Consider the following 26,600-nt stretch of genomic DNA (forward strand, 5'->3'; position numbering starts at 1 on the left):
TCCAGTTCTATTCCATGCAAGAAGGGAGGGGCAGACGGGTGGCGGAGTTGCCACCTGCAGAAGTTGTTCTGCGTCATCCGGTGGGTTTGAGCCTTGCAATCCGACAGGTTGGGCCTCTGCAGGGACAAGAAGCCCACCCAGGGATGGGGGTGGGTACCACAGCTTAGTTCTTTCAAATTATACATTTGGAAATAATAAAGAAAACCAAATTGGTCTTTTGAGGAAGAAAACCGTGTTCTTTTTCAGCCTCTCTCTTACTTGCAGAAGTCTCTTATCTGGTTCTCTTATCCCTGGCAAACCCTGCTCAGAGGTTCTAGTCGTGTTCCTTCCTTAAAATAAATATTCGTAGGTGTGGATCTCTTTAATCCTCCCCTCTTCTCTCAGGTGCTCCTGTTGGCTGAATCTCAACGAAAGATGCTTTCTACGCTAAGAGCAAAGATTAAGGCAGTCACATCGCTCAGGATAGGAAATTTCTGAGCACTGATGGTGTAAATTTGACCTAGGTTGCATAGCGCATCTTCCTTGTGGGTCTGAAGGCTGAGCTACTCAACCAGGTGCCAAAGTATTTGGAGAAAGAAAAGAAAAAAGGAAGGGAGGAAGAGAGAAAGAAAAAGGGAGAGGGAGGAAGAGAGAAAAAGGAAAGGAAAAGGAACCCAAGTAGATCACAAAGATGCCAGTAGGAAAAAGTCAGTTTTTAAAACTTTTTTTATTTTTATGATTATTTTTTTTAGTTTTTATTTTATATTATCTACAAAGTAAGTTTTCCTCTTAACTTAAAAGTTAGACCGCTGCCTTGGGACGGCAGTTCTCTTTCCCTCTCTCAAACATGATTTTTTTTTTTATAAATAATAAATCCACAATCCATTTTGACCATTAAGATTTCTTCCCCCCCCCCACAAAAACCTCTTTTAAGTTTAGTTAGCGGGAAAAAGGGATTTTTGTTTTTTAGAGTCTCGATTTTTTTCATAATTACTATTTGCTATTATTATTATTTTTTTTTAGTGAGAACAAGCAACAAGATTCGCCACTCGTTCCTGTTCTCGTAAGCTCAGCAATCCGTAACTCTGAAGGGCTGTTTTAAAAAATAAATAGCTTTTCCATTTTTTTTTCTTTTTCTGCAAGCGAACTGGGGCGGGGGTGGGGGGGGGGCGGGTTTAGTTTCTTTGACACAACACATCATGGAATCGTCCCCAGGAGAAATTGACAGGCTCGGTCCAAAAATTCTCCCACAGAAAGCTTGGAAAACAATTTACCTCGGCTTTGGGTGGGGGGTTGTTTTTTTTGCTCTCCCCTTAAAAATAAGTGAAATACTAAGGTGGTTTTTTTGTTTGTTTTTGTTTCGTTTTGCTTTTGTTTCTGTGCTTCCAAGTTGGATGAAGCAGGAGAAGAAAGGAAGGTATTTGGCCTTTTTTTTTTTTTAAAGAAAAAACAAAAAAAAGAGGGATCCAGCCTCAGTTATTCCGGGTCAGTTTTACAACTGCTGTTGATGGTGAGTGGGAACTGGAAGAGAGAGAGAGAGAGAGAGAGAGAGAGAGAGAATAAATAAAAATGGGGAAAAAAACAATAAGAACTGTTGAAGATCTAAATGGGAGGAACCACCCAAAGCTCATGAATTGAACCCTGTGTTTCTCAACCTTGGCCTCTTGGGGTGGACTTCAACTCCCAGGAAACTGCTGGCTGGGAAGCTCCCAAACACTGGGAGTTGAAGTCCACCCGTCTTCAAGAGGCCAAGGTTGAGAAAAACAAGTCTCGGTCAACAGATTGCGTCTTCGGACCCTCTGCCAGCCCAATCCCCCTCCTGGTCCCCAACCCTTATTCAACAGCCGGGAGAAGGCAAGGCACCACTTATGGAAACCGATCTTCTCAACCCCAAGAGGACTCTCGGGCAACGATGCCCACAAGGCCCCTTGCAAGGGGCACCTTTTGACCCACTTCTCGTGCCGTGTTCATGCTGGGCATTAACGAAGCAGCGGCTGTGGTGCCTGGCCGGCTTCCCTCCCTCCCTCCGCCGGGTGCAACCTCTTCCTCCCCCCCCCTTCTCTCTCTTGTGCTCCTGGCTTCCTTGCCAGCTATACCGACGGGCGCAGGGCTCACCTGAAGGGTGTGTCATATAGGGGAAGTGGGTGGCGGTCGACACTGGAATGTGCTGCAGTGTACTCTGGGCAATGGCCTGGGGTCCGCCGGGCGGCGGCTGCGTCGTCATGAGCATCACTGGAGCATGGGTAGGGGGGTGGGAAGGAGCCATGCCCGACTGCACATGGGCCTGGAACAAAAGGACGAGGCCGTCAGGAGACACCCCCCCTTTAGTCTCTCTGGGGACCCTAGAGGGCCACAATCTCCTCCCCCCTCCTGCCCCACAAGAGCTGCTGTCCTCTGTTAAAGAGGAATCTCGCGGTGGGGCTGCTACCTGCCGAGCCAGGTTGTACGAGGGGCTTCATTCCCTCAGTGATGGCCCCTTGGGGTAAGGGGTCCAGGATAATCCCCCCTCCTCTTCCTCCTTTCCCCATAAGCAGCAGGCACGTAACGAAGGCCGGAGTGGAAAGCAGGAGTTCGCCCATCTTGCCCCACAAACATGGCTCTATCCCCCCAAGTCCATCTAAGTTAAGAGGGTTTTGGGAAAGCAGGATGGAAAAGCCTTCGTTGCAAGCGGCCCAATCCCAGGACAGGAGGGTCTCCTCCAGGGGTGGGTTTCAAAATTTCTTACTACCGGTTCTGCGGGTGTGGCTTGGTGGGCGTGGCTTGGTGGGCGTGGCAGAGGAAGGATACTGTAAAATCCCCATTTCCGCCCAATCAGCTGGGACTCGGCAGGCAGAGAATAGATGGGGATGGGGCCAGTCAGAATTTTTACTACCAGTTCTCCAAACTACTCAAACTTTCCGTTACCAGTTCTCCAGAACTGGTCCAGAACCTGCTGAAACCCACCTCTGGTATCCTCCCTTTCCCTCTCCCCAGTTTGTCCCAAGACCCTCAGTGCTGGGCGGAGCTTCTCGGGTGGGCCGAAGTCCTGAGATGACACTCCGGCCAGGGTCGGCCGGCCGCAGGGAGAACGGACGGTGGGGCCGGCCAAGGCAAGGTGGGTCAAAGCTCCTTTTTTCAACAGCAGCCGAGACCGGGAGGGGAGGGGAGGAAGAAAGGGGCCCAGCGAGACCTCGGAGGAGCTGGGCTACCTGGGGGACATGAGCCATGTGGGGCGGGTTGGTGTAGGCAGGCTGGACGTGGGACGGATGGATGGCGAAGACAGTCTGTTGGGCGGTCGGGAAGCTGCTCTGCGGAGACTGGGCGCTGGAGCCCGGCGTCATGGAGGGAGGCGTCGGGGCCAGGCCAGTGTGGTAGAGGGCCGATTGCTGCTGGGCGTTGGTCAGGTGGAGGGCCGCCTGGTGCTGGTGGGCCTGTGGAGAGATGGCCAGGAGGGAACACAGTGTCACAGCCTTCGCCAGGCGAGACAGCCAGTCCTTGACTTACAACCAGAATTAGGAGCAGCAATGTTGTTAAATGAGCCACACCTTATTTTATAATACTTTTGGGGGGGGGGAGGCAAATCACTGCAGTTGTTAAGTGAATCAGATGGTCATTAAATGAATCTGGCTCCCCCCCCGTTTACTCATCAGAAGGCCACAAATGGGAATCACGTGACCCACCCATCCCCGCCCAAGTCATGCCACCATCATAAACTTGTTTTCAGTGCCACGTTAACTTTGAACGGTCACTAAATGAATGGACGTTGTAAGTCGGGAACGACCTAGGTCGGAGAGGCGTTCCTCCCGAGTGCTTGGCCCCGTTGCCCGCTCCTACCGGGGCCCCCGCCCGGTGTGCCCCCTGGGAGGCTGCAGCCCAAGGGTAGGTAGGGTGGGATCCCTTCCCCCGCACTTACCTGCACGGGGCTGGGGGCCGGGTGGTTCCCTCCGTGCTGTGTCTGCTGCTGCCCTGTCGGGGTGGCCGACTGCTGCGGGTGGGGGCTGTGGGGGTGCAGGGTGGCGCTGGGGTGGGCGTACTGCTGAGCAAGGGAACCGGTGGAAACTGGATGGGGGGAGAGAAAAGAGGGATGGGACAAGGCATCCTCCCACTCCCCCCTTTCAGGCGGCCACTTCCCCCCTCCCGTCCTTGGGGGGGTTTGGCATCCTGCTTCATCTCAAACATGAGGGGGGTGGTCTCAACCCCTTGGTTTCACCCTTCCGCTTCTTCTTTGCGCAAGGAGGAAGCTGGGAAGGGGGGCTTCCCTGGTGAGCCTGCCAGCAGCCTTAAGGCGGGCAATGGCCGTGCAGACCCCACCACCCAGGGGTCCAATGCTCCCCGCCCCCCAATTCCTCATCCTTCAAGCTATTCCCTGAAGGACCCTCCTGGTTTTCTTGGGTCCTTAACAGCTCTGCGTTTCTCAACCGTGGCAGCTTGAAGATGGGTGGACTTCAAACTCCCAGGACTCCTCGAGTTGGACGTCCATCCATCTTCAAGCTGCCATGGTTGAGCTGCTTCTAGACTGGACCACACCAAGGTGAGTCTCTACACTCCAGTTTATCCCAAAGCAAACTCCTTTGGACCCCAGGACTAAATCCTGGCTCAACCTCCCCCCCCCCCTTCCTTTCAGACCCACAATTTGCAGTAAAATCTGGCAGGGAGAGAAACTTGCTGATGAAGCTTCCAGCCATCACCATCACATCCTTCCTCTAGAAACGGAGAACCCCAAAATGGCCCAGAGAGAAACTGCACAGGAGGAAAATATTTGGATTCAACGTCCTGGTCTGCTAGACACCCCCCCCCGGAAAAAAAGGGGGGGGCAGAGGGGCACAGGCCAGGCCTTAAGAGACCCCTGGCATCTCCAAGCAGCACTTGCACAGGGCAGAAATATGACGGGGTCACCACTCTGCACCCCCCCATCCCCAAAAATGATGTCCCAAGGAAGCAGTTCGGAGGCTTAATTCTGCACGAGGAGAAGTGAAAAACCGAAGGTCAGCAAAAAATGGAGAAGAAAGGGAAGGAAAAGAGAAAGTCAGAAAAAAAACCTCTGCAAAAGCTCTGAGTAGCTACTCCGATGTTGGGGGAAGTGGGGGGAGGAGAGTGGGGAGGGAGAAAGGCTAATTGTGAAACAGAGACCGGAGCCTAAGAACGGGGCAGAAGGAAGCAGCCCAATTCAACGGGAATTCTGCAGGCAGGATGTGCCAAAAATGAGCTTGGAGGAACCCCGGACTACCGTTCAGGCAGGAGAGGGTCAAACTGGGTTAGATGGTGGTCAAGATCTTTCTTTACCTGAAGGGGAGAAAACCCGGCCCTCTTTCCCAGCATAAATGGTCCGGTGCAGGGGTGGGCAACTACAGACCCTTTGTCAGGGGACCTGGGGACTTCAACTCCCAAAATTCCTGAGCCAGCATGGAATTCTGGGAGTTGAAGTCCACAGGTCGTAAAAGGACCATTCCGTTTCACACAACCTCCCCCCTCCATCCTGATGCACAGGTCCTCGGATTGACCATCCTGCTGGAGTCGGGGCCTGCCTCTTTGGACAGTTGGGACACCACCAGTGAGTGTAGAAGTTGTTGGAGGATGAGACTCAATGCCCAGCACTTACTCCTTCTCTGCTCAGAGGGGTAGGGAATAGCCTGGAGGAAAGGGATTGTGTGGGGGGAGTAGAGCCTACTCTACCCTACCCTACCCTACCCTACCCCTCTCCTACTCTACTCTACTCTACCTTACTCTACTCTACCCCTCCTACTCTACTCTACCCTACCCCTCTCCTACTCTACTCTATTCTATCCTACCCTGCCCTACCCACCTAGAGGAGCAAGTTAGGTGTCAAATAAATGTATTAATAACAACAAGACCATGAGAAACACACACCGAGCGGGACTTTGCATAAGGAGGCCTCTCTTTCGCAGGGGGTCCAGTCCTGATGGTCATTTTACCTGCGTTTGTCTGCCAAACAGAACCAAAAGTTCCTCCGACAGCTTCCGTCGGCCTCTCTGGGTATCCTACAAGTTCATGACCCCTCCCCCGTCCCCTCCCCACCCCCAGAGGAAAAATAAAACTCCGTGTGCCGAGAGAAGGTTTGGTGCAAAGGGAGGGAAGTGCGTCCAATTGCGTCCCTCTTTTACCGACCAGATTCGTGCAACGTGTAACATCAAAGTTAGTACGAAAACAAAATCCTCAACTCACTGGCAAAGTAGAAAGACGGGCCTGTCTCCTTGCTGTAAGGTATTTTGGGACATGCTGGATTTGAGAAATAAAAAGGGAAATTAGCCACATGCCACAAGATTAAAAGCACCACTTTCCAAGCTTTCTGGAAAAGGTTTCAACAGTCAATTATTGTGGGTTTTGTTTTTTTTCCATGCACAAACCAATTTTTTTTAAAAAAAAGAAGTTAAAAACAAAGTTTCCGACAGATTATGATTATCATTCGGAATTCGTTACGATTAAAAGACGTTCATCATTAAAGTCATTTTGCATATGATTAAGACACAGCAGGAAAAACAAACAAACAGGATTCAAAGGTATTTCGAGCAGTTTTGCAACCGAGATTATAAAACACTTGATTACGATCCGGGAAACCCAGCCCTCATTTCCCCACCCCCTCCCCACCCCGCAAAGCCCCCTGCCCAGTTGATCACATTGGGATACCCAGCAGAGAGAGAGAGAGAGAGAGAGAGAAAGAAAAAAAAATCAGACGTAGAAAAACCACTAAAAATCAGAATACAACCCCAGGCTCTGCACCCTCTTTGGAATAAACTCTGCGAGTTTGACCGTCAAAGCTGCTGCTGCTGTTCACAGATTGAGCTCAATGGTGAATTGGGGTGAATCGGAAGCCAAAGGAATGGCTGCTTTTTGTTAGGTGTGACTTTTAGGGACCTGTGGAAGCAACTTCCCTCCACTCTTCCCGCCAGAGAAAGGAAGAAGGGGGTGAGTTAGCGTTTCTTCGGCGCGTCAACACACTGAGGAGATGGCAAACATTTCGGGATGGAGATCAAGAACATCAACACGTTTTAAGTTTTGCAGAGAGAGACACATTAAAGCATTGTTTCTTAAGCTTGGCCGCTTGAAGATGGGCGGACTTCAACTCCCAGAATTCCCCAGCCAGCGCATGCGCTGGCTGGGGAATTCTGGGAGTTGAAGTCCGCCCATCTTCAAGCAGCCAAACTTAAGAGACACTACATTTGAATGCTGTTGCCCCACCCCCCAAAAAAAGCTTATGATAACTTTAATGGTGATGATTTTAACCAGGATTTTTCTCCAAGTTAAAGACCGCCGTTAACAGCCCCAGGATGGTACCCTGCCAAGATGGCAGCCTCCAAGTACCCTTAAATACTGAATCCCCAAGAATATCCCCCACCAATTTCTTATTTCCAGGGTTGGATCATTCCCGAGACCAGGGGTGAAATGCTCCCGGTTTGGACCGGATCGCCCGATCCGGGAGCGATGGCAGCGGGTGGTGCGGAGAACCACTAACAAAAATCCCTGCCCCCCCCCCCCATGCCCAGCTGAGCCGCGCGATCATCAGAGGTAGGGTTTTTTTTGTACTTTTAAAAACATTTTTTCTTCGGCTGAAAAAATGCTTTTAAAAGTACAAAAAAAAAAAAAAGCCACTGATGATCACGCAGCTCAGCTGGGATCGTCAGAGGAGCCTTTTAAAAGCATTTTTTCTACAACCTCTTCAGCTAAAGAGGTTGTAAAAAATGGTTTTAAAAGGCTCTGGCGATCCCAGCTGAGTTACCTGATCGTCAGAGGCTTTTTTCTTTTAAAGGCCAAAAAAAAAATGCTCTTAAAAGAAAACAAAAGCCTCTGACGATCAGGTAACCCAGCTGGGATCGTCAGAGGAGCCTTTTAAAAGCATTTTTTAACAACTTCTTCGACTGAAGAGGTGGTAGAAAAAATGCTTTTGAAAAGTAAAAAAAAAAAAGTTGGCCACGCCCACCCAGTCACATTACCATCCCACCAAGCCACGCCCACATTTCACCACTGCCGGAGACCCTCTTGCCCAGGAAAAGCAGGTGGGCCCAAGCCCCCTCCCTGAAAACAGATCCCCTCTCCAGCCTGCAAGGGGGGAACCAGGATCACAATGGTTTCACCACCTATGAGAATGGGAGTTCAGGTATTTCTGTCTCTGTCCCCCCCCCCCCCACCACCAGTACCCCCCCCCCTACACACACGCAGGCTGCCTTCAGGACTGGGTCAACGCGACGGCTGGAGTTTCAATGGGGATGTGGAGGGAGTTTTAACGCAGAGAAGTTAAGATGGGCGCCCGATAAACTTGATAAACAGATAAATAAATCGCTTCTGCCTCTAGCAATGAGGATGGCTGGATTGGGTGGGGATCAGGCAGAGAAGGGTCTGGGGGTTCTCTTAAACCAGGAGCATCCGCAGCTTGGACCCTCTCTTGCAAGGGAGGGCCTGCCTGCTGGAAATGGTCCTGCTATGGGTCGCGGGCATTTTGCAAGAAAACCCAGATCTGCAGCAGCTGCCCCCCCTCTCCACCAAAAAATCCTCTCAACAGGGTAAACAGGGCAAACCCCTCTAAGGGGAAGGTCTAGGAAAAGCCCCAGAGCCCCCCCACCCCTCCTTCAGAAGGAGGAACAGAAGTATCTTCAAAAAACAATGTTAAAATCACAGGAACCAAAGTTTTGTTACTCATCCAAGCCGCTCCATCGCTCAAAATAAAATAATGTACTTAGGCAGAGAGTCATTGGAAGGGGGGGGGCTAAAGGCTGGCTGGTGTGAGGGTGCCCCCCACTTCCCAGGAGGCGCCGCTGACGGGCACTCTTGGGGATGGCTGAGCACAGAGGAGCTTCTGCCCGTGGCGGCTGGAGGCAAACACAGACCTATTCATGGCTGAAGAATCGGCCCAGCGCTTCCTGCCTGGTGGGGGGGAGGGAGAAGGGGGGGGCTGCAGGCCCGGCAGCCCAGCTGAAGCCGCCGTGGGGGGTGCAGGAGGATGGAGGGGGGGCCCCGAGCACCGAGGGAGACCCGCTGTCTCACGCCAGGGGAGAAGTGCTATGGGGGGGTAAACCAACGTGAGAGAGCCCTTCTCCATCAGCCCCTGGGGTCTGCAAGACCATTTCGGCCGGGAGGGTCTGGGGTCTGGATGTTCACACGTGCCTGATAGGGAGCGTGGGAAGCGGCTGGGACGGAAGGGGTGGGCAAATATTCAGAATATATTCCCAAGACGGATCAGAGACTGAAACGGGGGCCACGACTGGCCAGGCTTTAGAATTGTACTTTATTCTTCAAACCAACATCGATTTTTAACAGTGGTTTTGTTTTCCTGAACAAACTCAAAAACACAAAAGTGCCGCTTTTCGTCTCCTCGGTTCCGCAAACGCGCTGCCCTGCGTGGTGGGTGGGTGGGTGGGTGGGTGGCTGGGGGCGTTAAAAAGGGTCTTTTTTTTTTTTTTGGCTTTTTGTTTAAAAAAAAAGAATGCAAATCATGTCATCCTACCATACATCGCATGCGTCTGTTCGTGGGCCCCGTACTGGGTGGCAGGAGAAGAAACGAGGCTGGGCTGTGGGTGGGCCGGCGGCGCCATCATCCGAGCGTTGCCCGGAATGACAGAGCTGTAGACGTGGGGATGCTGCGGGGGAGAAGGAGAAAGAGGAAAAGAAAGAGAAAGAGAGAGAGAGAGAGGAAAAGTAAGAAAGAGAAAAAGAGGAAGGAAAAGTAAGAAAGTGAGAAAGAAAAAGTAATGAGAAAGAGGAAAAGAAAGAGAGAGAGAGAGAGAGAGGAAAAGTAAGAAAGAGAAAAGAGGAAGGAAAAGTAAGAAAGTGAGAAAGAAAAGTAATGAGAAAGAGGAAAAGAAAGAGAGAGAGAGAAAAGAAAGAGGAAAAGAGAGAAGAAAGAGAATGGGAGGAAAAGAAAGAGAAAGAAAGAGAAAGGAAAAGTTAGAGAGAAAGTGAAAGAGGAAAAGAAAGCAAGAGAAAAGAGGAAGGAAAAGTAAGAAAGAAAGAGAGAGAGGAAAAGAGAGAGGAAAAGAAAGAGAAAGAAAAGTAAGGAGAAAGAGGAAAAGAAAGAGAGAGGAGAGAAAGAAAAGTAAGAAAGAGGAAGAGAGGAAAAGAAAGAGAAAAGAGAAAGAGAAAGGAAAAGTAAGAAGGAGAAAGAGGAAAAGAAAGAGAGAGAGAGAAAAGAAAAGTAAGAAAGAGGAAGAGAGGAAAAGAAAGAGAAAAAGAGAAAGAGAAAGGAAAAGTAAGAAGGAGACAGAGGAAAAGAAAGAGAGAGAGAGAGACCTTGAGGCTGGGTCCACAAAGGAAGCTGCTGAGGGGGTTCTGGCCCCACATGAAGGTGCCTACAAGGCAGCCTATGACCAGGACCCCTGACCCATCTGAAGCCAGACCAGCCCTCACCCCCCACCCCGATCTGAAACGTTCTGCTATTGACAGGGGTCCCCCCCCCTTGCTTGTCCCTACAGCGTGGAGGCTGACCAGTCAGTGGGAACCACGGCAGACCCTCCCCCCACCCCCCACGATCCAGAAGCTGCCCAAAGACCCCCCTCCAAAGGGCGACTCCCTTGGCAATGAGCAAAGCCTTTGGCCACCTGTAGCCATGCTGGGGACGGGGGGGGAGCACTCGGTAAGTGGGGAGGGGTTGCCCCTTGATCTGGAGTTGGGGCCCGGCTGCTGCAGGGGGGGGTGGAGGGGCTTGAGCCCTACCTGAGACTGGTAGTGGGGCATGTGCTGCACCAGAGGCTGGCTGGGGAACTGCTGGGGGCTGTAGGTGACGTACTGGGCCGAGTAGGCTGGCGGTGTGGCGACCATGGGGGCCCCTGCGGCCGAGGCTGGGTGCATCAGAGCGTTCTGGGGGTGAGGGTCTTGTCGCTGCTGAGGCATGTTGGCCACTGCGGAGAGAGGGAGAGAGGGAGAGAGAGAGAAGGGCACTTCTAGGAGGGCACCGTCTTTGGCTGGGCCCCCCTCCACGCCCCGGCCCCCTCCCGCTGCCGCCCAGCTGAGCCTTCACCCCTCAGGACCTCTGCATGCACCCCAAAAACACACACACACACACACACACCCCACCCTGGTCTCCTCACCTTTACCTGCTCTGTAGGTCTTGGCCTGGTTGACCGGCATCGGAGTCATGGGGATCGGGTACAAGGGCTGGAAGGGAAGGCAGACGGCCGTTAAAGAGGTCAAGCCGGACCAGGGTTTCTCAACCGGGGCCCCTTGAAGACGTGTGGACTTCAAACTCCCAGAATTCCCTAGCCAGCATGGCTGCCCTCTACAACAGGGGTGTCCACCTGGGCCCCTTGTGGACTTCAACTCCCAGAATTCCCCAGCCAGCATGGCTGCCCTCTACAACAGGGGTGTCCACCTGGGCCCCTTATGGACTTCAACTCCCAGAATTCCCCAGCCAGCTGGGGAATTCTGGGAGTTGAAGTCCTCAAGTGGGCCAAGACTGAACACCCACCCACCCACCCCTGCTCTATAAACGGTCGCTCCCTTGCCTCTGGGCTGTGACCATCTTCTTTCCCCAGAGGAGTTCTGGATTAAGTTTCTGTCCTCCAAGGCAGGAGCCCCCCAGGTGGGCCCTTCCCCTTCCCCTTACCTGAACACCTGGGCTGACAGGAACCGGGTACATCATGTTGGGGGCGAAGCAAACAGGCTGGGAGTAGACCGGAGGAGGCTGCTGGTGGCCCACCATCGACGGGCTGGGCTGGGCTTGCGGACGGGGCGATGGTGTGGTGGAAGGTTTGGGCTGAAAAGGACAGGAGGGGAGGGACGAGGAGAAGATGGCCACTCAGGGGCAACTCCTGTGGGCCCCCACACCCACCCCGGGAGGACGCAGAGCTCCGAGGGTCGAGGATCCCAACTCAGCTCCACGCTTCTGTTGGCCCAGCTGGCTTCCCTGGGGATTTTGCTGGCCGGAAGCTCCCAAAACGGGGATCCGGTGACACTACGACCGTCATAAATATGAGTCGGTCGCCAAGCGTCTTGAATTTTGTTCATCTGACCAGGGGCGTCGTAACTTTGAACAGCCAGTAAATGAACTGTTTTAAGTCAAGGGCTTTCTTAGTTCTGCTTTTATGGGGAACGTGGGCGCTTTTCCTCCACAGACCAATTTTGGAGAATTTGAGGGAACTGCCCAAGGAAGGAAGGAAATCTCTGCTTTGGAGAGGAGGGAGGAGGAGGAGTGTGGGGGGCTCTGGGCTTACCTGGGCAAAAGACCGGGGGTTGAACTCCTTCGCGTGGGGATTCAACGTGGATTTTCTGACTTGTCTGAGGGGACAAAAGACACAAACACACATGCACAAAAGGGCAAGGAAGAGCCGTCTTGGTCTTCTTTTAGGACAGGGGGGTCTCCAGCCTCGGCAACTTGAGAGGACTTGTGGACTTCAACTCCCAGAATTCCTCAGCCAGCTGTTCGGGGGTGTGGGTGAGCTGTGCTGGCTGAGGGATTCTGGGAGCTGAAGTCCACAAGTCTTCCAAGTTGCCAAGGTTGGAGATCGCCGTTTTAGGGCAGGGGTCTCCGACCTTGGCAACTTTAAGACTTGTGGACTTCAACTCCCAGAATTCCTGTCTGAGGGATTCTGGGAGTTGAAGTCCACAAGTCTTAAAGTTGTCAAGGTTGGAGACCCCTGTTTTAGGGGACTTGAGGCTGCACGAGTGAGGGAGGGAGGGAGGGAGGAAGGAATGAAAGGAGGAAGGAAGGAAGGAAGGAAGGAAGGAATGAAAGGAGGAAGGAAGGAAGGAAGGAAGGAAGGAAGACCTTGGCATAAAATGGCAGGATACAAAATAAATAAGAATGAATAGAGCAAAGAGAAAGGAGAAACGGAATCAAGCATTGGAGGGCCAAGGACTCTCTGGTGCCCAAGTGGCAGGGTGCCCCCTGGTGGACAAACCAAGCACCTACCCACCCTGCTGTCCCAGCCCTCACCAACCTTCACAGCTGGGCAGAAGAGACCCTCCCCCCCCCCCCGCCATGCCCAGCCCCTCCCAGCCCAAACCGAGCAAGGCTTGGCAGATACATTCAATGCCCCTCCCCGGAGCCCATCCAGCCTCACTCACTCGGTGGCATCTTTTTTCTCTTCCTTGTCCTCCTTCTCCTGCTTGGCCCCGGGGCCCAAGGTCTGCACGCCCTGGGAGGTCACCTCCGGCCCGGTGACCTTCTGCTCGGCTAGGCTGATGGCGGGCGAAACGCTCGGGCTGTTCGGGGGGTTGCTCCTGCCGGCTAAGGGGGCCGTGCCGCTGCCCGGTTCGGCCGCCGAGTCTTTAGGGGTAGGCTCCATCTTCTCCTTGGGGGCCTCCCGGGCTTTTTCACCCTCTCGGTTTTTACTTAGCAGCTGCTCCACCATTTCGGGGTTAGAACTGGATTGTAACTGGGGGGGGAGAGAAAGAGAGAAAAAAAAGAGGGGGGGGGAAGGAGAAAGTGGATTTATTTCTTAATCTGGGATTTACAGAGGGGAGACGCCGTCTGGAAGTGGGGGGTCAGAGCACCGCCAGAGTCCTTACCCTAAAGTCGTTCTTGAATTTCTTCAAATCATCAATTTGTTTTCTGTGTTCTAGGACAGCCGGAGAAACTCCTGTTCGAGGAAAGACGCCAGTTATCCGCCTGGCACGCTCCAATGGCGGTTGGCGGGCGCCCCAATTTAGTTCACGTGGCCGTGGGCATGGGGCAACGGTCGTTAACGGCGAGGTCCTGGTTATAAGTCCCTTTTTTTCCCCCGAGATGCATCCTAACTCGAAACGGTCACTAAACAAATGGTTATAAGGGGGGGGAGGACCATCTGTGCTGGCACTTCCCCAAAATTATTCTCCAACTTTGAAGACGTTCCTCAAATACCGACAGATCCCTTTCCTCTCTTCACGTGGAGGTGTCTCTTATCTACACGTTGCCACCTCCACAGCCCCCCATTGAGCCTTTGTTAAGGTCCAGAAATATGGGCCTTGAATGGCAGCGTCGATGAAAGGGAAGATTTGTAGCTCAGGGTTGAGCTGTGGGGTTGTCCTGGGATGCTCTCTGAGCTTGGCGGCTTTCTTGGAGACGTTTCACCACCCAGCTAGGGAACGTCTTCAGTGGTAGTAGGAAATGTGGGGTTTGCTACAGCCCCCTAGCACTGATGACGTTCCCTAGTTGGGTCGTGAAAGGCCTGCAAGAAAACAGCCAAGCTCAGACAGCACCCCAGAAATCGCAGCATGTTTTCAAGGGGGCCCTCCCACCCCACCCCACCCCGACTCTTAGCCGGGCCTTACCTTTGCTTTCCGGCTTGCTAAAATTGGGAGAAACTTCACTGGGCTTAAGATGTTCCTTGGCTGCAGCAGGGGAGGAGCCGCCCTGCCTCTGCTCATACAGCCTGGAGTCTTTTGCTAGGGAGGAAAACCGGGGTCACCTCAGCTGAGTTAAGTCGAAGGCCTGGCTGCGATTCCCACACGCAGCAGCATCCTGACAATCCAAGGGGCAGCTGGCAGGCAGGGGAGCAGAAGGTCGCCATGCCACTTAAACCTTCTCTGTAAACCAACCTCCCTTCTAGTACTGATGATGTTACCAAACTGGGCCATGAAACGTCTGCAAGAAAACCCCCAAGCTCAGAGAGCACCAAGGAACCACACAGTCCTTCTCCTTCTCTTCCTCCTCCTTCCCCCCCTCCAATTCCCCACAAGCACTGATGATGTTACCCAGTTTGGTCATGAAACGCCTGCAAGAAAAGCCCCAAGCTCGGAGAGCACCAAGGAACCTCCCACAAACAAACTTTTCCTCCATTTATTTCCTACTCTGGAAAGAAAAGACGGCACTCCAGGCCCAGAGGTTAAATATCAGCCCAAACGCTAACCCTCATCCAGAAAAACTAGTCAACGCTCTTCACGTCTAAGGCCAAAATAGGGGGAGGCCCCTGTTCCCCATTTCCTTCTGTATTAGATCCTCATCTGGCTTTCCATGTTGAACCAGGCTCAGCCCCCCCCGCGGGGGGGGGGGAAGGGGGGGGGCTGAAAAGCCAGCCAGGGTCCTTTACCTTCGGCAGATGGGGTGCCTGCCCTGTTGGTGGCAGGACTGGCGGGGGTGGGCGAGGCTGCTGGCACCGGGGTGGCTGCTGCAAATTCGGCCGGGGTGGAGCCAGCTTGGGGGGAAGACAAGGCCGGGCCGGAAGGGATCCCTGCCCCGCTGCTCTGCCTCGGAGACCGGGGTCTGTGCGCCTTGGGGGACGACCTGGTGACTAAAAAGAAAGGACAAGAGCGTTTGTTACGGGGGTCCCCAGCTCTTCAGAGGCAAACCTCCTACTGTGATCTACGCCAGAAGTGGCCAAGTTTGGCAACTTTTAATAGCTGTGGACTCCCGACTCCCGGAATCCTGTTGCTGGCTGGGGAATTCTGGGAGTTGAAGTCCACAAGTCTTAAAAGTTGCCAAGCGTGGCCAACGCTGACCTAGACAAGCGATATAAAACTGGCAGCACAGGGCATGAATGCCACCACCAAGTTCCTAAGACATGCGTGACGCAGCAACCGGTATTTCCGGTCACGCGTGTTTGTTGACAAGCCTGGGATTCAACTTGGCCCTCTTGGCGGGGCCAGAATCCCCAGCCAGCCTGCTCAAAATGATTCCTCGTTACAAGGTGTGTGTGTGTGTGTGTGTGTGTGTGTGTGTGTGTGTGTGTGTGTATGCGCGCACATGTTGTGTTAAGGGTGTGTCTGGTGTAGTCCGTCCCCAAAATGGACCACGGGCAAGGAGGCCGGTCTGGAAATCCAGGGACGTCTTTTAAACCCCAGTGTTTGGAGCAGGACATTCCTACCGCGTGCCAAGCTTCAACTTACCCCCCATGACCACGGAGGACCACGTCCCACCTGAAGAGCTGCCACGGGCTGAGGAGGAAGAGGAGGAGGAAGAGGAGGAGGAGCTGGCTTCGCCGGGCACGCTGTGGGAGACGAATTCTAAGCCGCTAGAGATGACGCCTCTCCCCGCTGGGACTCGGTGGCCTCGCGGGTGCCGCTGCGCCTTGGGAGACATCCGGGGGGGTCCTGGAAAAAGCCACACAATCCCCCAAACTGTGAACACCAGGCGAAAGCCCCTCTGACCTTCCGCTACAGCCCACCGACTGCATTTTAGCCGCGTGGCCATGCAGGTAATGCTTCACTTACGACCATTTGTTTAGTGACCGTTTACAACAGTCATGTGAGCAAAATTTGGGGCGCTCAGCTTCCGACAAGCAAATTCAATGGGGGAAGCCAAGATTGGCTTTACAGCCAAAGGAAAAAAAAGGTCGTAGAATCAGGCATGATTCACTTAATGTCGCTTTGCAACAGAGGTTCCAGTACCCAAATGCGGTCGTAAGTCAAGGACTACCTACATGGGGTTTCCCCAGATTTAAAGCCAGCGTCTTCCTCCCTCGCAGCTCTTCGGGGCTTTGCAAAACGCATTTATGAGATGGGGTATCTCTTCCAAAAAAGCCCAGTTTCAATTGATTGTTTTCTTCTCTGTGTGTTTTTTTTAAATAACTCCCTGCAACGAAGGGCAATCTCCAATATTTTTTCCATAGGATTTCTGCATGGCCATGATACTATCCATCAGGAGGGCAAATCGATCACCTGCTCCTTCAAAACATAAATTTAGCTGCGTTTTGGTCCTCTTAAATTTGGCCCATGGTGCTGCCCTGCGGGACACGCCTCCCTTCCCCAAAGACACACTGCCAATCATTCAACCCAACCAACCAACCAAACACATTTTTTAGGAATCACCACAACTTTAAGGGGAACACGGAGACCCCGTGGAATTCTACCTAATTTTATCTATTCTCCCAGAAAACCCAGGCTCTTCAACGGGGATTTTGCAGGGATTAAAATTTGAAAGGGGACATTTCTGATGAATGCGCAAATAGGAAAGGAGGAAAATTTCGCGTCAAAAGGGTGGAGGAGCCAACGGTCGCTTTGTGAGGACAGAGAGAGAGATACAATATTCTCATCTGGGATGGGCCAGAAACTTACATATCCAAGTCCCCAAATCTTCTCCAATTTGACCTACAGTCTGCCCACCCCCCCACCCCCACCAAACAACCTCCAACATCCCCCTTAACAAATTTATTTATTTTATCTCAGAAGTCTGCATTCTAGGCTGCGTTCTGGACCAAAATCCGTAATTCATCAGAAAGAGAAAATAAACTGGGTTTCCAATTTCATCCAGTTTCTCAACCGTGGCCACTTTAAGATGAGTGGACTTCCACTCCCAGAATCCCCCAGCCAGGGAGCGGCCAAAATTGAGAAACACGACTTGAACCACACATCTGAATGGACTGTCCGTCCTGGTTAAAAGCAACATGAGCCCTGAAGATGGCTCAAGGCAAGGGTCCACCTAACACCTGACCCTTCTCGTTGTTAAGAAGGGATTGGGGAGCAACCATCGCACAAAGCGGTCACATCTACATGGGCTTTGCTACACCATGAATGGTGCTCCTTCTCCTCTTCCCAGCTTGAGAAAAGGGCCAACTCATTCCAGCTTCTTTGGGGCCAGAAGACCAACACTCCAAAGCAGGAAGCCACCGGGTCTTCTCCAAGAGCCCAGGCTCCCCTCTGACCCCACCACTCGCAGAAAAGGGGAGGGGGGGGGGAATAAAACACAAAGACAAAAAAACGCAAACTCATGAACAAACAAAACTTTTGTGGTATTGGTACCTTCTGAAGACATGCGTTTAGGCAGAGTAGAGACGGGAGCTGGAGAGCCATGGTCAGAGGGGTGAGACGGGGGCCTGGAGGACCGCGAGGGGGGCCTGGCGGGCGGCCTTGTAGGGGTGGCTGCCCGTGGTGGAAGAGAGGTGGGAGCTGACTGGTAGCGAGGTGGGCGAGAGGAAGGAGATGGGCAAGGCGATGGCCAGGAAACACCTGACAGAACAAATGATATGAAGAAGGAAAGCATAAAAACATAAAGCAAAATGAAAATCATGGGGGGGGGGGAAACGGGGGGGGGGGGCTGAGGGGGGAAAGTAAAGATGACCAAAATGACTTCTCATCATATCGTTTTGAGACCCCCCGGGGGGATTTCTGCACGCTCACACTAAGCCTGGGGAAGGTTGTTTGGATCGTATCTCAGAATATCGTCTCCTAGAAGGTCACCATCCACTACGGGGACCTTCCACCAAGGGGTTAAATCCAACTTATGGAAGACACCACAAAGTCTAGATCAGCCGTTTTGCCCCGTCCTCTGGAATCCGCTTCCTCATCTGAAGTTCTGGAGATGATCTCACGGGGACCCCAAACCGTCCAGAGGCCTTGCTCGCTCCCGGGGGTTGAACGGCGGAGGTTTTGAAGCAGGCAGTTCACAGGACGTTTTTTAAATATAAAACAGCCCCCGATGGCTGGATCTAGGTCTTCCATGGGTAGAGACAAGGCAGAAGAAGTCCCCCGTTCCCCAATCATGAGGCTGGGCAACTGGTGTGGATTTGACGTGGTTCTCTTCCAATAGTGCAACCAATCTGGCCCCAACACTGAGCACAGTCCCACGTGCCCTAACGGAAAGTTCTCTAGAGGGCCTGACCGTCAAACCCCAACCAGCTTCCTCCTGAAATATGCCAGATCTCCATCGCCCCCAAAGGCTACTGGTGTGGCCCAGGTTGTGTGAATGGTTACATCAATGCTTCATTCAGTCTACTTCAGTCCTCAGCCTGGCAGGCTGAAATTCCTTGATGCTTCACAAATGCAAGAGAACTCCAGGGTGGGTGAAGAGTGTTGGCCACTGGTAGAGAAGTTACCTTCTCCTCCACTTACCTGCAACATGGCCCAGCCTACCTCGTCCCTAGCCTCGATTTGAGAGCATTCTCAGCTTCCAGAAAATTCTATGTCCTGCAACTGGTCTCCAGACCTCGTCCCCACCCCTAGGACGTTAGCTTAAGGGACCGTGCCTTAATATCTCTTATAAAAGGGCAGAAGGCCCAATCAGACCCGAGCATTCGTGGTGTGAAGACCTGGAACGGTCAAGCTACAGAGAAGAAAATGGGTGGACTTCAACTCCCAGAATTCCCCAGCCAGCGTAGTCCATGATTGCGACACACTGCTCTACAATTTAGCCTCTGTTCCATGGGTGCAGAGTCACCCCAATAACTTTAGGCCCCATTTCAGCTAAGGGGTTCAAGGCCGGCCTGGAGGTCAACGGGAATACTTGCCTCCATTCACGATTCTCTGGTCGGTGCCGGAGTTGAGGCTGTAGTCCGAGGAGTGAGAGCCGGGTCTGGACAGGGAAGGGCCCGATCCAGACGGTCCGGCCCTTGGTGAGTTCTGCCTTCCGGCACCCCAAGGAAGGACATCTCGATTCCGCTGGCTGGGTGGGATGTACTTGTTCTCCCTGGGAAGGAAGGGCAGAGGAAGGAACAGAGGGGCCATTTAAGATAGATGGATGGATAGAAGGAAGGAAGGGAGGGAGGGAGGGAGGGAGAGAGGATGGATTTAAGGAAGAGAATGGAAGGAAGGAATAAGGGAGAGAAAGGAAGGAAGGATTGATTTAAGGGAGAGAGAAGGAAGGAAGGAATAAGGGAGAGAATGGAAAGGAAGGAAGGAAGGAAGGAAGGAAGGATTGATTGATTTAAGGGAGAGAGAAGGAAGGAAGGAATAAGGGAGAGAATGGAAAGGAAGGAAGGAAGGAAGGAAGGAAGGATTGATTGATTTAAGGGAGAGAGAAGGAAGGAAGGAATAAGGGAGGGAATAGAAAGAAGGAAGGAAGGAAGGGAGGGAGGGAGAGAGGATGGATTTAAGGGAGAGAATGGAAGGAAGGAATAAGGGAGAGAAAGGAAGGAAGGAAGTATTTAAGGGAGAAGGAAGGAAGGAAGGAATAAGGGAGAGAATGGAAAGAAGGAAGGAAGGAAGGAAGGAAGGATTGATTGATTTAAGGGAGAGAGAAGGAAGGAAGGAATAAGGGAGAGAATGGAAAGGAAGGAAGGAAGGAAGGAAGGAAGGAAGGAAGGAAGGAAGGATTGATTGATTTAAGGGAGAGAGAAGGAAGGAAGGAATAAGGGAGGGAATAGAAAGAAGGAAGGAAGGAAGGAAGGGAGGAAGGGCAGAGGAAGGAAGGAATAAGGGAGAGAAAGGAAGGAAGGAAGTATTTAAGGGAGAAGGAAGGAAGGAAGGAATAAGGGAGAGAATGGAAAGAAGGAAGGAAGGAATAAGGGAGAGAATGGAAGGAAGGATTGATTTAAGGGAGAGAGAAGGAAGGAAGGAATAAGGGAGAGAATGGAAAGAAGGAAGGAAGGATTGATTTAAGGGAGGGAGGGTCCCTAGTTCCCCAGCATCCCCCTTTCCCCATCCCTATACCTGGGGGCTGCCAGGGCTCCTTCTCGCTCGGCAGCATTTCGCTGAACCGCGGTGTATTTTTCTTCCTCAGACCGGTCATCGTTCTCCAAGGCCGCCCGAGCCTTGTATTGGGCGCTGGATTCGATTTCTTCTGCTAATTGGGTCGCTCGTGCTTCCCGTTTTAAATAATCTTCTGAATTATCTCTTTCCAGGGGTACCCTAAAACCAAGGCGAGAGATAAGGGGGTCTATCTGTGACCCAGGGCGTCCCCAAGGAAAAGAAATATGTTTTTCCATGGATTATAATACACATAAGGATAAAATTCTGAGGAATCTGTGGATGATAAAGATACACAGCACAAGAAGGAAAAACAATGGTTTATGTAGGCCGGCGTTTCCCCAGGGAATTCTGGGAATTGAAGTCCGCCCCTCTTAAAACGGCTGGCCTAGGCCAAAACCTTGACGCAGCCCCGTAAAAACCGTGCAACCGATGGCAACGTACGTGTAGGAAGCCAAACTGCTGTCGTATGTCGACACCACCCCGTAGTTTTCCTCGTTGTAGCGAAACATGTCGTTGGGATCCCATCCATTGGACTAGAAGGCGAAAAGAAAGAAATCCGAGTGTTAAACTGACACAGGGGTACAAAAATAATATTTTCTGCCTTTAAAAAGCCTCTCTGCATTTTCCCAAATTTTGCAAAGGGGTTTTCGGTCCAGTTTTATCCAGAGTTGCAGCTGCAGAGCAGTGGTGGGTTGCTCCCGGTTCGGGCGAACCGGCAGTGGCGGTGGCGGGAAGCTCCGCCCACTTGCCCAGACGTAATCAAAAACACTCTGCGCATGCGCAGAAGCGCCGCATGCTCGCAAAGTGAGCACGCGTGCCCGCGCTCTACCGTTAGCGAACCATTCATGCTGGGATTTGCATCCCGCTACTGCTGCAGAGCCAGGCGTGGGAAGACCCAGATCAATGTTCGTCCCTTGAACACATCCCTCTGACTTGGATTAAATTAAATTATTTTTTTTCCCCACTTCCTGGTGGCCCAAAGGAATTCTTGTGGTTTACAAGGCTGCAAAGGTTTTGTGGGCCTCGAGCTGCTGAAATGCATGGCAGATGTAATTTTTTTTTTTTTTTTTTGCAAAATGCTAACTGGAAAACCCCTTTCATTCAGCTTTACAGGAGGGGGGGTATCCTTCTCTTTTTGAAGCAGATGGGGAAATGTTTTTACCAGTGGTGAAATCCAAATTTTTTTACTACCGGTTCTGTGGGCGTTGCTTGGTGGGCGTGGCAGGGGAAGGATACTTCAAAATCCCCATTCCCACTCCACTCTGGGGCCAGCCGAAGGTGGTATTTGCTGGTTCTCCAAACTGCTCAAAATTTACACTACCGGTTCTGACAGAACCTGTCAGAACCTGCTGGATTTCACCCCCTGCTTTTTACTCTTGGAAACATGCAGTTCAAGCTACGTGGTTGCAAAAACTGCCGAGCTGTTTGTTTGTGGACTCCTTGCCTCAATTTCTTTATAAAACGCTACACAAAATGTAATGATGGAAACTTCTCTGAAGCAGAGGAAAGCTAATGCTCTCTCACACACACACACAAACACAAACACGAACCCCACTGGTTCAAATGAACAGTGTCGTGGGGTGGGTGGAGTTCCTACCCAGAAGAGTAAATATTCTGGATCTAAAGACGAATGGAATAAACCCAAAAACTCAGGATTTAGAGCCAGGAGGAGAGGGGAAATTTTGAATCAAAGCTCCTGGATGAATTCATTGAGGACTTTGGCTCTTCCTGTTCCGTTAAGATAAAATTCCCCAAACTTAACCAAGTGATCAATTCACTAAAGAGAAGTTCTTTGACAGCCGGACGGATTTAAAAAGCCCCTTTTCCAAACAGACGCCACCATCTCCACAAACTCTGTGTATTTTGTATTCTTATAATTTTGTAGTCTTCTGTTTATACAGTTTTATACATTAATATAGTAAGCTGCCCAAAGTCACCCTGTGGTAAGATCACTGACCAATCATTCTGATTGATTGATTGATTGGGATGAATGGCCGGCTAGATAGATAGATAGATAGATGATAGATAGATAGATAGATAGATAGATAGATAGATAGATAGACGACAGATAATAGATGGATGATATATAGAGAGAGAGGGAGGGAGAGATTGATCGATGATGGATGGATAGATAGATATAAAAGATTATAGATAGATATAGATAGATATAAAAGATGATAGATAGATAGATAATAGACGGATGATATATTAGGGAGGGAGGGGGAGAGAGAAAGGGATGGATGGATGGATAGATAAATAGATAGATAGAGATGATAGACAGAGATGGATAAGATAGATGATAGATAATAGATATAGATAAGATGATAGAGATGATAGAGATAGATACGATAGATAGAAGATAGACAGACAGACAGACAGACAGACAGGCCTCTGGTGGCTCAGACTGCTAAGACAGTCTGTTATTAACACAGCTGCTTGCAATTACTGCAGGTTCAAGTCCCACCAGGCCCAAGGTTGACTCAGCCTTCCATCCTTTATAAGGTAGGTAAAATGAGGACCCAGATTGTTGGGGGCAATAAAGTTGACTTTGTATATAAATATACAAATAGGATGAAGACTATTGCTAACATAGACAGACAAACAGATAGACAGATTATACATACATACAAAGATAGAGAGAGAGAGATGATGAGGGCTAGAAGGGCAGACAGTCATCCAAAGCAAATTCTCTTTTTGGGACCAGGGCTGTAAACCCCTCAGAGACCCCCCCACAAGCCCTCTGGAGCTCAAGCCAAGAGATGCTTACAACATCCGTTTCTAAAGCTTCAAGGTCATCTGCGGTAGCACCTTCTCCTCCATCCCAAGGCTCCAGGTCTTTCTCCTTGTGCTCACCGTTCACTTTAGAACTGATGGCAGAATCCGTAAAAGCATCTGTGATTGGAGGAAACGGCATCAGAAAATATCACCTCCTGGGGCGCATTCGGTCTTTCGGCAAGTTACGGCTAAAGGGACCCTGTGTGGATCCCACCTAGGCCGAGTCAGAAGCGAGCCCTCTTAAAACTTAGCAGAATTTAAGGAACGGCCACCTAGAACAGAGGTTAGCACTGATGACGTGACCTGGTTGGGCCATGAATCGTCTGCAAGAAGGCAACCAAGCTCAGAGAGAAACAAGGATCCCAGAGTCCTCCTCCTCCTCTCCAACAAACCCCACTCCCTCCTAGCCCTGATGATGTTACCTAGCTGGGTGAAGAAACATCTGCAAGAAAACTCCAAGTTTAGAGAGCACCAAGGACCACCAAAACCTAAAACAGAATTCTAGCCAACCAGTCCATAATCAGGACCGCCGGAGTGTAAGACACGCGTAGCAACCCATGATAAACAAGATCTAGAATCGATCACCTGAGCTATGGTCACCGCCATCCCTGCATAACCTCAGAAACCTCTTCAGATTCTTTCTTCTTCTTCCAGAAAGGAGGAATTTAAGAGTCAAGGGTGACTATTCCTGACACCAAAGCAGAGTCATCTTCTCCATTTCCCAACTGAACTTCTGAGCTTCACTCTTCGATGCAACAGCCGCAGCAGTGTCCTACTACCTCGGAATCCAATCGGTCCTCAATCGATCATGAAAACTCAGAAGTCCATGCATCTGACCAAGAAACCCTGCGGTGTCTTCTTGCAGGAGAGCGATTCTTGACAGGGCTGGCATGCGGCTCCCTCTCCGCCCCCTCAAAAGATACCGGATCCTCAGGAATCCTTTTTGTTATTCAAAGGAACTTCCTGTTCAACCAGTCCAAGAAACGTCTCCGCGGTTACTTGGTAGACAAATCCGGCTCAACCAACTTCACCCCTCCCCTAGGAAGAGGCACCCAACTACTGTATTTGGGCCCCAAGCGGGGAAAGTCATTCGCTTATACAAGATAGGCCAGGCTCATTGGGCCAGAAAAGACCTCCAGGTGTCCTGCAGCACCTCAACAACGCTGTCCAACCTCCAACCCTTAAAAGGGGGAGAAAGTGACTTCCAATAAAGGAGAATATTTGTAACTCTGGGCTGAAACAAGCAAACTCAGAGAGCACCAAGGTGCTTTGCAAAACACGTTGACCCGCTCCTCTCTGTGGCAGCCCCTCAAATACTGGAACCCTGCTATCATGTCCCCCTTCTTTTCTCTAGAGTGGCTACACCCTAAGTAGAAGACATTGGCTTCGGACTCTCTTTTACGAGATAAAGGTATTCTGGACGACTGCAACCAATAGCTGCTATTTTAAAAGTGGATCCAATTTTAGAAAATATTCAAATCAATGGGTGGGTTTCAAAAAATTTTACTACCGGTTTTGTGGGTGTGGCTTGGGGTGTGTGTGGCAAGGGAAGGATACTATGAAATCTCCATTCCCACCCCACTCCAGGGGAAGGAAGGTCACTGCAAAATCCCCATTCCCTCCCGATCAGCTGGGACTCGGGAGGCAGAGAATAGATGGGGGCTGGGCCAGTCAGAATTTCTGCTACCGGTTCTCCAGAACTGGTCAGAACCTGCTGAAACCCACCTCTGATTCAAATATATCTTTAAAAAAAACAAACAAACACCCTCCTTCCATACCTCTCTGGGCATAGCTGGAGTCCATGTCCTTAAAGTGCACCATTACAAAATCTGAAGACTTGAACAGGATGCTCTCTATGATGTCTTCCTGTTTGGGGCCCAGGCTCGATTCCGCCGTTTTCTGATGGGCAGCGTCGAGCACTAAATCACACTGAAAGACACGGCTGACAGGATCAGGATCAGGCCCATCTTCCTGGCCGGTAGCTTCACGGAGCATCACAAGCAACGTTTCGTCCCCACCCATGAGTGAAATGTCCATGTTTACGATTGACCCTCAACAGTCAAGAACTGGACATATCGACGGGCATGAAGAGTGGTTGCAGCTGGACATTTGAGGTCCAGTTCCAGACTAAGGTCTCCTCTGCCCCTCTCCCCTCCCCCACTTAGCCACTAGATTAGGGGTATCCAACCTTGGCAACTTTCAGACTTGTGGTTTTCAACTCCCAGGATTCCCTAGCCAGGTTAGTTGGGAATTCTGGGAATTGAAGTCCACGCATCTTCAAGGTGCCCAAGGCTGAGAAACGCTATTCTAGAGCAATGAAATTACAGAGAAGTTTAAGGTCCAACCATTTATCTTAATTTTGTTTTATGTGATCTCTACTTTCCCCGTGACGCATGAAGAGGGCACAACGTGGCCCCCAACTTCTCGTGCTGCCTGCCACAACATTACGACAGGTGTCTGGTTGAGAGAGGAGGACTGCGTGAAAGCGATGAGCGTCTGTGGCTGAGGAAAATCCCGATCCTGGCCCAACCTTACCTAACCCTGAGACCCACACCAGGGACCATAATCCCCAGCCAGAAGATTTCGATCAGTTTGGTTGGGTTGCGGCAAGGAGGAAAACATGTTTACCTTAGAGCTGTAAGTTTTAAAAACTCCTTCATATATACTTCCATTTTTCACCTGTACTTCACATTTTGATCCCTGGGTTAAAAAAGGAGGAGAAAGAGAAGAATTATGATAAGGAAAAGTCCATTCGAAAATTGGGATTGAGAGTTACCCACGTGGTAAGACGGGCGGCTAACACATTTTACAAATAAATAAAAAGTTACATAAATGCATAGGCAAGGTCTAAACTCTAGACCAGGAGTCAGCAACCTGCGGCTCTGGAGCCGAATGTGGCTCTTTCATCTCTCTGCTGCAGCTCCCTGTCATCAGTCAGCTCCACAATTGATGGGGCTTTCAATTAGGATAGGTAGAGGACAAAGGATGCCGCACTAGGAGGAGACACAATGGGGTGGGGGGACCAGACTTCCGGTCGGCTCCAGAATTGAATGGGGAGGTTCCGGTTAGGGCATTTGTGGCTCTTTGAGTGTTTAAGGTTGCCGACCCCTGCTCTAGACGTTTTGATCTTAATTTTTTTTTTTCATGCTCTCCTAAAAAGCCCGGTCCTAAGACGCAGCCCCCCCTCCCCCCGGCCCAAAACGCCCTGTGCAATACAAAACGACGCCCCCAACAGAATCTGCCGAAGTTTGGGGCTTATTAATTTATTATCCAATGAGACAACAAAAAAAACCAACAACAACAAAGCAAAATCCAGAGAATAGAAATCCATGGAGAAAACAAAAACCACAAGAGAATATAGGACATACAATAAAATCAAGGTTTCAAAAACGGGCTTAAAGCGAGCTGGATTCTGGTCCCTTCCATTACCGGACCCAACGTTACTCCAAGTCCTACAACAGGCTGATCTGTTCAACGACGCTTAAAAAAAAAATACAAGTAGTCCTCGATTTAAGACCACAATTGAGCCCAAAATTTCTCTGCTAAGTGAGTCCGTTGTTAAGTGGATTTTTCCCACATTTTACGACCTTTCCTGCCACGGT

General features: G+C 51.0%; 1 protein-coding gene across 3 annotated transcripts in view; it reads right to left on the bottom strand.

Annotated features, from left to right (window-relative positions):
- Positions 1-887: 887 nt before the first annotated feature.
- Positions 888-26,600, bottom strand: part of ATXN2 (ataxin 2) — a 38,515-nt gene continuing 12,802 nt past the window's right edge. The window contains exons 4-25 of one of the 3 annotated variants that reach the window (XM_058158148.1): positions 25,627-25,698; positions 24,777-24,927; positions 22,991-23,115; positions 20,665-20,756; positions 20,185-20,382; positions 19,044-19,222; positions 17,560-17,766; positions 15,739-15,912; positions 14,913-15,113; positions 14,155-14,268; positions 13,414-13,484; positions 12,970-13,280; positions 12,117-12,180; positions 11,510-11,659; positions 10,995-11,061; positions 10,621-10,805; positions 9,416-9,548; positions 6,142-6,195; positions 3,872-4,017; positions 3,168-3,389; positions 2,095-2,263; positions 888-1,500 (exon numbers count right to left, since the gene is read on the bottom strand). In XM_058158148.1, the coding sequence (XP_058014131.1) occupies positions 1,472-1,500; positions 2,095-2,263; positions 3,168-3,389; positions 3,872-4,017; positions 6,142-6,195; positions 9,416-9,548; positions 10,621-10,805; positions 10,995-11,061; positions 11,510-11,659; positions 12,117-12,180; positions 12,970-13,280; positions 13,414-13,484; positions 14,155-14,268; positions 14,913-15,113; positions 15,739-15,912; positions 17,560-17,766; positions 19,044-19,222; positions 20,185-20,382; positions 20,665-20,756; positions 22,991-23,115; positions 24,777-24,927; positions 25,627-25,698 (3,114 nt within the window). In that variant the 3' untranslated portion in view covers positions 888-1,471. Of the gene's footprint in view, positions 1,501-2,094; positions 2,264-3,167; positions 3,390-3,871; positions 4,018-6,141; positions 6,196-9,415; positions 9,549-10,620; positions 10,806-10,994; positions 11,062-11,509; positions 11,660-12,116; positions 12,181-12,969; positions 13,281-13,413; positions 13,485-14,154; positions 14,269-14,912; positions 15,114-15,708; positions 15,913-17,559; positions 17,767-19,043; positions 19,223-20,184; positions 20,383-20,664; positions 20,757-22,990; positions 23,116-24,776; positions 24,928-25,626; positions 25,699-26,600 lie in introns of all 3 variants that reach the window. The other 2 variants (XM_058158147.1, XM_058158146.1) reach the window with 2 other exon arrangements.

Source organism: Ahaetulla prasina, chromosome 15 (genome assembly GCF_028640845.1).
Source record: "Ahaetulla prasina isolate Xishuangbanna chromosome 15, ASM2864084v1, whole genome shotgun sequence".
NCBI lineage: Eukaryota > Metazoa > Chordata > Lepidosauria > Squamata > Colubridae > Ahaetulla > Ahaetulla prasina.